Source organism: Chiloscyllium plagiosum, chromosome 1 (assembly GCF_004010195.1).
Source record: "Chiloscyllium plagiosum isolate BGI_BamShark_2017 chromosome 1, ASM401019v2, whole genome shotgun sequence".
NCBI classification, from domain to species: domain Eukaryota; kingdom Metazoa; phylum Chordata; class Chondrichthyes; order Orectolobiformes; family Hemiscylliidae; genus Chiloscyllium; species Chiloscyllium plagiosum.
Window position 1 is genome coordinate 68,218,726 of NC_057710.1, and position 10,046 is coordinate 68,228,771.

General features: G+C 38.4%; 1 protein-coding gene across 1 annotated transcript in view; it reads left to right on the plus strand.

Annotated features, from left to right (window-relative positions):
- LOC122554927 (serine protease 53-like) overlaps positions 1 to 10,046 on the plus strand; it is a 45,020-nt gene that overhangs the window by 31,244 nt on the left and 3,730 nt on the right. Inside the window, exons 6-9 of the mRNA XM_043700343.1 lie at positions 3,375 to 3,447; positions 3,549 to 3,693; positions 5,092 to 5,242; positions 7,942 to 8,214. Coding sequence (XP_043556278.1) covers positions 3,375 to 3,447; positions 3,549 to 3,693; positions 5,092 to 5,242; positions 7,942 to 8,214 — 642 coding nt within the window. The remainder of the gene's footprint in view (positions 1 to 3,374; positions 3,448 to 3,548; positions 3,694 to 5,091; positions 5,243 to 7,941; positions 8,215 to 10,046) is intronic.

Here is a 10,046-nt window from a genome sequence, read left to right on the forward strand (position 1 = left end):
CAAAAAACTTAGCAGATGAAATTTGATTTGGGGAAATGCGAGATTATATACTTTAGGAGGAAGAGTGCAGGAGCTAAATATTATTGAAATGAAAAAAAGACTACAGAAAACCATAAACTACCATCAGTTCTGAGGAAGGGTCACTTGACCTGAAACATTCATTCTGATTTCTCTCCACAGATGATACCAGACCTGCTGAGCACTTCCAGCAATTTCTGTTTTTATTTTAGAATAGGGGGATTTGGAAGAAATTGTTCACGAATCATAAAAAGCTAACATGATTACAGAATGTCGTCACCCTACACTGTAAAGGTACCTGATTAATGCAATCACCTCTTGAAAGATCTCACATCACTCATGAGTAGAGCCTGTGTGCTCAGACAGGGAAAAAAATATTGACTCTTCCTACTGCAGGTAGGTGGCAGTCATTTTCTATTCCCATTGTGCATTTACAGTTGACACGAATGTGAGTCTCAGGCTCAGTCTGAGGATCAAGGGGCTCCTGAAGCTACATGTCCCTTTCTTTCTGACATTTCCTGTTGAACCCATCAGTACTGAACGTCCGCATACTCCATCATTTTCACTTACATCTTCAACTCTCAATATTTCCGCTAATCCCTGGCTCTATCATTTAATCGTGCCAACCATTCGTGGTGGCTATCAATACACTCCCTCCTTCAGTATCCCATGTCACCCAATACGCTATTGTCTTCCCTCCAATTTATTTATTGAGCTTCCCCTCCCCGCCACTTTCACAATTACAGATTGTGTCCAGCATCCTGCCTCTAATTTCCAGAACTGACTTTCCCAATGATAACCCCCAATGACTTTCTTTGAACTGACCCCAAGGAGTGATAATGGCCTACCTCATGACCTATTTGGATAGACAGCCCATGCTGATGACTAACCAGACTCTGAACTGATCTCTGGGCTATCCCTGACAGACTTTTTGCACTCCATGGACTGGTCAAATTGGAGCTGCAGAACTGACTATAATTCACTTCCCAGTAGTACAGACAGATTTAAACCCACTGCCCCAAGTAGCCCACTGATGGTCCAAGACCCTGAATTGTTTGTAGGGGATGCCCTTGACTTAGCGTGCCAGGACCCAGAGAAGGCTTTCTCTTGCCTGATTTAACTGAGAAATACTCTCCTCAGATATTACTTGCCACGCATGCAGTGTGTCTGCTGCATACCCTACTGGCACATGGTGCAGTTTGGAGTTTAACAGAATTTTGTCCAAACCTTTCACTGATGAACGCTGACAATCATGACAAGCTGTCTGGCTTTGTGTCTGTGCGAAAAGCTATAAGTATTTAAAGGTCTGGCTGAGGGAGCAAAGCACAAAAAGCCAAGGCAGAAATGCTGTGAGTGTCAAAGTAAACACAAAGTGAGTGAGAGAACAAGCAAGCAGCCTTGATGTTGCAGCCAGCTCCATGAGCAGGGTACCTGTTCCTGTGTGCAAAGTATCCTTGCAGCAGCATTGCAATGAAAGGGTGCCAGGGTACTCCAAGTGCAGCATTGAGGTGCAAGTGGATCAGAGATGTACCATGAGCACATGGTGAGCTGAGACATGTCAAATACCAATGCCCATGGACAAGGCAATACATTTAGTTGCAGCCCATGGAGTGTGCCCTGAGATATTGCTGATAGATGTTCAAGATAGAGATTAAGAAAAGTATGTGCTGAACTGGAGTTGCAAACTAACCACTCTGATCCTCATATCAGAAATTGTCACTGTCTAGTTTCTATCTGGCGGGTGGGAGGATGAAAAGCTGCATATAACTGAGGCAAGGTTAGCTAACAATCAGACGTTGATGCATGCTTATGGATGCAAATAGGTCTCTTGCCAATCACAAGTGAGAATCTTGACTCATCAGTCAACAGTCAGTTAGAAAATAGGATCCTTTGTTCTCCAAAGAAGTTCCTTACTACCCAACTCATATGATTTCACCCAAATTTGCTTGGCAGGATTTTGCCCACAATCTCAAAAGAGTTTCCAAGTGCATTTTTGTAGGTAATTGAAGAGAAGCTGCTAGCTCTATTTTTCCTCTCTAAAGAAGTTATCAACTGGTTCGTACAGACACAGCTGCAGAAAACAATTATCAAAGAACTGAGAGCTTTCAATAACTGCATATTTGCTTTATTTGACTGTATTCAAAAAATAAATATGAAACATCAACCTCAAGTTAATACTTTACATCTCACGGTCAAGCAAAGGATTCTAAACAATATATATTATTTTACCTTCCTTTATATTAAAAAAGCATTTTTATCTTTTTATCTCTGTACCTGTGTGCATGTGTGTACCCTGCATGAAGGCCATATGCTTGACATCATTTTTAAAAATGATTTGCCTTGGGTTTAACGTTTAATACATTTGCTCTTTTTCGAACTCAAAAAAACTTGTTGATTAGCTCTTTATTATGTGGTTAAAAAGTATTTAATTACATTTTTTTATTGCAGTGAAGTATAGCCTCTTGCAAAACCTTAATCTTTGTTGTGACAAACAAACAGGTTGACCTCAGGGGAGCCTGATCACCCTTTCTATCTATTTGTTATTGGGTCAAATATCCATCATCTTTCTACCGCTGTCCTGTGGAGTGAAAGATTAGTTATACCTTTAATCTAATAGTAGCTCCTCAACATGTGTTTAAGTGACTATGTCACAATTATGTCAGTACAAAATGGATCTGGGACCTGAGTGTGTCGGACCTCAAACATGGCCTCTCTTTTCCTCCTTGTAAATAATGTTGTAGTTTAGAAAACCTGATAATATTCACCTATCCACTGCCCAGGCCTTGATCGAACTACTCATCCTGTGTATGTAATGGCTGAGAAGGCCCTTGGATGATCTCATGGCCTCACCCTTAAATCGGCACCAGAATCAAAAATGTAGCATCTTTGACTCAACAGTATTTTGTTAACCTGCATTAAATTTATACTTCACTTGAAAACAAATGCTTTGGAAGCAAAACATTGACGTTCAATGGAATTATCTGGCCTAAATTGAGAATTAATGAATTTTCCATTGAACTGTTCTGAGGAAGGGTCACTGGACCCAAAATGCTAATTCTGACCCAGTGAGCTTTTCCAGCAATTTCTAATTTTGTTTCTGATTTCCAGCATCACAGTTCTTTCTGTTTTTATTGTAATAAAATTACGTTTGTGATTAAACATTTCTGTACAAATAACTAGATTCTTCTCATAACATGGGTATCATTTTGAATTTTATAGATCTGGCAATGCGCTATAACAAGGATGTTAAAAAAATTAGCTCCCATCATGTTATGAGTGTAACTTCTATACTTCAATCTAACTTGTTAATACCACATCCTCCCAAATTGCTATAAAGCATAGCTGCTTGTTCACAGTTCCTTAAAATGAGCAAAATGTTTCAAGTGGTCTTCATTATTTCAATACTAAATGCCTTAGCAGATCATGGCTGTAAGAATACTTAGCAATCGACTCCTTCATATTGAAGTGTAAATAATTCAGTTTTAACTTCATTACTATTTGTAATGATAATCGAGTTTTTTTAATTGTAGGTGTCTGTATGAAAATTATTGGAGGACGTGATGCTAAACCTGGTTCTGGTTCTTTCATGGTATCCATCCAATGTGCAAATGAACATGTTTGTGGAGGAACTTTAATCCATACTCAGTGGGTCTTGACTTCAGCAAACTGTGCAGTGTAAGTTTTGAAACATTTGGTGATTAAGAATATCTTATTTTTCTGAAATAGTAAAATCAGAAATCATAGTCATAAATGAGTATCTGGCTGAATTACTTCACTGCACCAATCCCTTTTGTGAACTATGATCTCTAATACCTACCTTGTCTATGAATCCTTTGAGAAGTCCTTTACAAAATGATGTATTGTTAAAGTTAAATGATAGAAAATCCAAAATTTTGTGTATTCAATGCAGCTTTTTCAGAATTGTTTTAAGAATAATTTTTGGCATTATATTTTAAAGGTTGGCTCATTTACAATTTCAGGATCTGGTTTTGGATCCAGATTGGATGGATAATTTTAAATCTCTTGTTTATTAGCTTCTGGAGAATTACATCAGACATAATTTGAAGTTCCTTTACCCAAATCCATTTATTGTTATGTATTGTAGAAAACCAATTCCATTTCAGGGGAGATTAGCACGGGTAAACATAATGATAAGGATAATAACATACGCCACAAGAATATGAAGTATTGTAGTATATTCTTACAAGGCAGGTTTTGTCCAAAGCAGTACATTATATTTCAAAGTACACAACAGAATCATCAATAACTGAAGGAGGTATAATCCCACTGTACATCCCAAGCATTTGAAAATCTTATTTCAGATTATGTGTTGGTTTGTACTTTCAAGCACACTTATTTTCCCCGTTATGAAGAGGTATTAGTAGATTTACTGATCTGCATCATGAACCCTGGGCAAGGCCTTGAATGGGGCTTGCTGGCTTAAAGACAGAGTCTGACTTACTGAAGCACAGGATTTCCATTAGCTAATTGTTTAAGAATTAGGCACATTGATATAAGATTTTGGGTAAAAGGAGATGTATGGAGAATTTCTTTTATGTAGCAAGCAGTAATAGTTCAGTAGTCACAGCTCACAAAGCTGGTCAAAGTGAGGGTAATCCATGATTTCAAAAGGAAATTGTATAGTCATTTCTGGTAAATAAAAGGACAGAATGGGGGAATGATGATTATTGGATTGCTTTGGAGACAGCCAGCCTGAACATAATAGGCTAAATGGCCTTCTTTTGGACTATAATAAATTTACAATTCTGCGATTCCCTGTTTTTATAGTCTGTATGTTATTTTCTTTCCTATTGAGAATATTAATAAATCAAAAATTGGCTTGTCTTTGCCATATCTTTGGGATCAGTTTTGTGCAATTCGACACGTAAAGCAGTAATTCTAGGAAATGTACATTTTCATATTTTCCAATGGCAGCTAAAAATCAATATCTCATTTTGGGTTTTTCACAAGATTTTCATAACAAGGTCCAGGAAAATGCATGTTGAAAATGTTAATGGTGATATTTTAATCTCAAATTTTAACTACAGTTCAGTAATTTAACCTGTTATAAAGTTATTACTTTCAAGGGAAAAAAACCACTGTTGTTCTTGGTACCCTGTCCTTGAAAGACAAAAAGAAAGCACAAAACATTAAAGTGATCTTTGCGGAACCGCATCCTGCATACAACAACAAAACAGAACAGAACAACTTGGCACTACTCAAGGTATTTCATGCAAAATGTGTGAATGTTTATCCTGTTACTATTGTATGGACTAAGTCAAAAGTTCATGGTTTAATCGCTAAAATTTTAAATATTTGACAAAAACCCACAGCCTTTAGGTTATGATTTGGAGATGCCGGTGTTGGACTGGGATGTACAAAATTAAAAATCACACAACACCAGGTTATAGTCCAACAGGTTTAATTGGAAGCACACTAGCTTTCGGAACGTCGCTCCTTCATCAGGTGGTAGTGGAGGGCTCAATCCTAACACACAGAATTCATAGCAAAAATTTACAGTGTGATGTAACTGAAATTATACATTGAAATATTGATTGTCTGTTAAGTCTTTCATCTGTTTGAATGCCATGATAGTTTCACTTCTTTCATGTGTAAATCACAAAACCTTTTTTAAAAAGTTGCATCCTCAGGTTAGTTGTTAACAATGGGTGATAGCTAGGCACTATTGTCTAGATATCACCCATTGTTAACAGCTAACCTGAGAATGCAACTTTTAAAAAAAGGTTTTGTGATTTACACATGAAAGAAGTGAAACTATCGTGGCATTCAAACAGATGAAAGACTTAACAGACAATCAATTTTTCAATGTATAATTTCAGTTACATCACACTGTAAATTTTTGCTATGAATTCTGTGTGTTAGGATTGAGCCCTCCACTATCACTTGATGAAGGAGCGACATTCTGAAAGCTAGTGTGCTTCCAATTAAACCTGTTGGACTATAACCTGGTGTTGTGTGATTTTTAACTTTGTCTTTAGGTTTTTATACAAATTCTTGAGATGAATTTGGCACTAATCAGAGGAAAATTATAGAAGTTTGTTGTATGTGATAGAATCGTACATCACAATTGAATGTCACTTGGCCTTAGCATTATTATTGTTTAACTTACCCACCCAAGCTTTCCCCTGCAATTCTTTTTTTTCTTCAAGCATTGATGCATTTCTTTTTTAGGTGTTATTATTAAATCAGCTGTCATCACTCTTCCAAGAAGTTACCAATTTTCATAAATCTGTCTCCTATAAACATTCTACCTTTGGAAACAGTTTCTCTTTACTTACTCTAACAAAGTAGTTCATTATTTTGAACATCTCTATGAAATCCCTTTATCTTCTCTGGTACAATGACAGTAGTTATAATTGAGGGTGTATTAACATGTAGTAAAGAGTTGCTGGACTAGAAATCCAGAGTATCAAACCATTACTCTGAAAATATGAGTTCAAATCCCACCAAGTTGTGTGGCAAAACTTAAACACAAGTAAATAATGTAAAATCCCTAAGTGTGGAAAGAGGCCATTCAGCTCATCAAATCTGAATTGACCCTCTAAAGAGTACCTCATCCTATCCTGCATTTCTCATGGCTAACTCATATAGCCTGTACATCCCTGGACATTATGGGCAACTTTATTCCTGATGAAGGGCTTTTGCCCGAAACATCGATTTTGCTGCTCCTCGGATGCTGCCTGAACTGCTGTGCTCTTCCAGCACCACTAATCCAAAATTTAGCATTGCCAATCCACCTCAGCGGCACATTTTTGGACTGTGAGAGGAAACTGGGGAAAACTCACAAAGGCACAGGGAGACTATGCAAACTCCACACAATCACCCAAGAGTGGAACTGAATCCAGGTCCCAGATGCTGTGAGTATTAACCATTGAGCTACCACAACAGCTGGTAATATACCTGAGATATCCAAGCTAAAATACTAATTTTGTCAATAATTATATTGCAAGCACAAACTTGTTATAAAACCATATCTGGTCCATTCTTGCCCTTTCAGGAGAGGAAATCTGATGTGTTCTGGCCTACATATGAGCCCAGATACAAAGCAACAGGATTTACTCTTAACTACCATAGGAGGGCAGTAGTGGCTAGGAAATAAATACTGGTCTTGCCATGAAACCCATTTCCAAGAATAAATGTAAAGATGTGTTTCTCCAGCCTATTGTCTCAAACGTCCTTAACTATGGTTCTACAGCTTTCTAAATTGGGGTGACCCCCAGAATTAAACACAATATTCCAGCTAAGGTCTAAACAGTGTTTTATCAAGGTTGAACATAAGCCCTTCACATTTGTATTCTTCTATTGACAAAACTAAGAACTTCAGATTTATTTTTCAAGACTGTGTCTTGCCACCTTGCCACACGTTCAATGATGTCTGCTCATACTCCCACATCTCTCTTTTCCTACAAGCCTTTTGTAAACCTTTATCACAACATAGTGAATACATTTGGAAAAAAAAATTTTAAACCTGCATATGAATACAGAAAAAAATGCACATAGGATTCCAGCATAGAGGTTTCTATTCCAGCAATATCCCCTTTTACATAATATTCTTGAGACAAAGTCTATTATTTTGGGGAGATGGTCTAGTGACTAAGCTATGAATCTAGGGACCTATGTGGAATTTGATTTTAGAAGAAGATCTAGAATTAACAGTCTAATAGCTAAAATGCAACCACTGTCAATTGTCAGGAAACCCCATCTGTTTCACTAAAGGCCTTTATGGAAGGAAAATACCATCCTTTCCTGATCTGGCCTCCATGTGACTCCAGACCCAAAGCAATGTGGTCGACTCTTAACTGCCCTTTGGGGAATTAGGGATGGACAATAAATGATGGCTGAGCCAGTGACATTCACATCTTGTAAAATGAAAATAAAAAACCTTCCTTCTCTCTCTTTTAGTTGGATCGAGCTGCAAAACTGAATAAGTTTGTAAAGGTCCTCTCATTGCCAAAATCAACAAAAGATATTAAAAGTGGAACAAAATGCAAGATTCTAGGATGGGGACAAACAACTGTTGACAATGACGATTCATCTGACACTTTGAAAGAAATTATTGTAACTATCATAGACCGGCAACGCTGCAACAGTAAAGACTATTACAACCATGATCCAGTCGTAACAGATGATATGTTATGTGCTGGTGATGCAAACCGGATGTCCAAAATGTGCAGGGTAAGTTAAAACTAATGTTATAAACTCCATTGTTAAATACATATTAAGTGAATAATTGATCCGACTAAAATACTATATTGGTCCTTATGCCTAAGTGGAAATAGACAACAGCCTGTCAACAAAGTTGGGCAAAGCAGAGGTCAATGGGATTGATCCAGAATTGCTGAAGAACATCAGATCACAGTGGCTAGCAAAGCTCTTTATGATTCCAAACATCAGGCATTAATCAAAGAGAGTGACCATAATTACGAAATCCGGGAGACCACTGTATGGTTCTTATAGATAAGGACCATCCCGTTACAATCAATAAATTAGAAGAGCCCGCAGTTCCTCCTGCTGCACAGGCTTAGGCCCATCCTGGAATCAACAAAGGCCCCATGTCATCACACAAGCTGCAACTGAAGAAGAGTCTTTTTCTCAAAAATAATGGCTTTAATAGAACTGGGAACCAACATAGATTGAGATGGTCTAACAAGTTGGATCAAAGATATAGAATGATTACAGCATCACAGGAGTCCATTTAGCCTATTCACATGTATTTTGGCCCTCAGCAAGAGTAAATCATCTAATCCAAGTCCCTGGTCTTTGGTCATACCTCTGATCAATATTTCTTTTCAAGACTTTATTTCAGTTCCCCTTTGTAAACCATTTCAGGTTTTCTTGCCCATGTTTGACCTGATACCATGAGATATCATGAGGTCCAGAGTCAATGTTGAGGTCTCTCACGGCAATTCTTGCCTCTGATGGGACAGGATATGTCCAGGGATGATGAGAATGTTGTCTGCGACTCCACCTGTAAAGTATGATTCTATGAGTAGGTCAGACTGTTGGCTGACTGTTGTGAAACAGCTAATTCCGGTTTAGTACTAATCCATAGATATCATAAGGGTTTACAGAACTGCGTTTGCTGTCGTTGTTTCCGGAGCCGAGGGCAATGTCAGGTTGTTCAGCCATTTTTATTCCTCTTTTGGGACATTTTAGTAACTCTTTCAACTGAATGGCTTTCTAGAGCATTTCACAGGGCAGTTAAGAATCAACCACATTAGTCTGGAGTCACATGCAGTCCAGACCAGGTAAAGGAAATGAAATGAGCCAGATATATTTTTACAACGGTGTACAATGTCATCATTAGATATTTTAAATTCTAGACTTTTAAAAATGGACCCTTGAAACAGGTCCTCCAGGTCTCTGGATTGTTAGTCAAATGACAATAGCACCCTGCATCATTGTCAGTTCCTGAATGGAAAGATCAGTGACTAGAAGGCATAGATTGAAAGTGATTGGTAGAAGGATTAGGAAGGAGATTAGAAGAAGATTTCATTTTCACTCAGAGGATAGTAGGGGTTCTGGAATTCCTAATGAAGAGCTTATGCTCAAAATGTCGATTTTCCTGCTCCATGGATGCTTTTCCAGCACCACACTCTTGACTCTGATCACCAGCATCTGCAGTCCCCCACTACTCCAACATAATGGTACGGATGATGTGTTATTCAGATCAACAAGCTTACAAACAATTCTAACTATTTATTTAATTGAATGTGGTGGGCAGCTAACTTTGATATCTACCCACCTTGTGTATTGTGAGAATAAGCTTGTAGGTAGGTGAAAAGGGAGGTGAAAAGGTAGTCCCTCCGTGACTACCTGGTCAGGTCCACGCCCCCCTATGACCCACCCTCACATCCTGGCACCACCAGGGATATATTTCCCTCCCCACCCCTTTCCGCCTTCCGCAAAGACTGTTCCCTCCGTGACTACCTGGTCAGGTCCACGCCCCCCTATGACCCACCCTCACATCCTGGCACCACCAGGGATATATTTCCCTCCCCACCCCT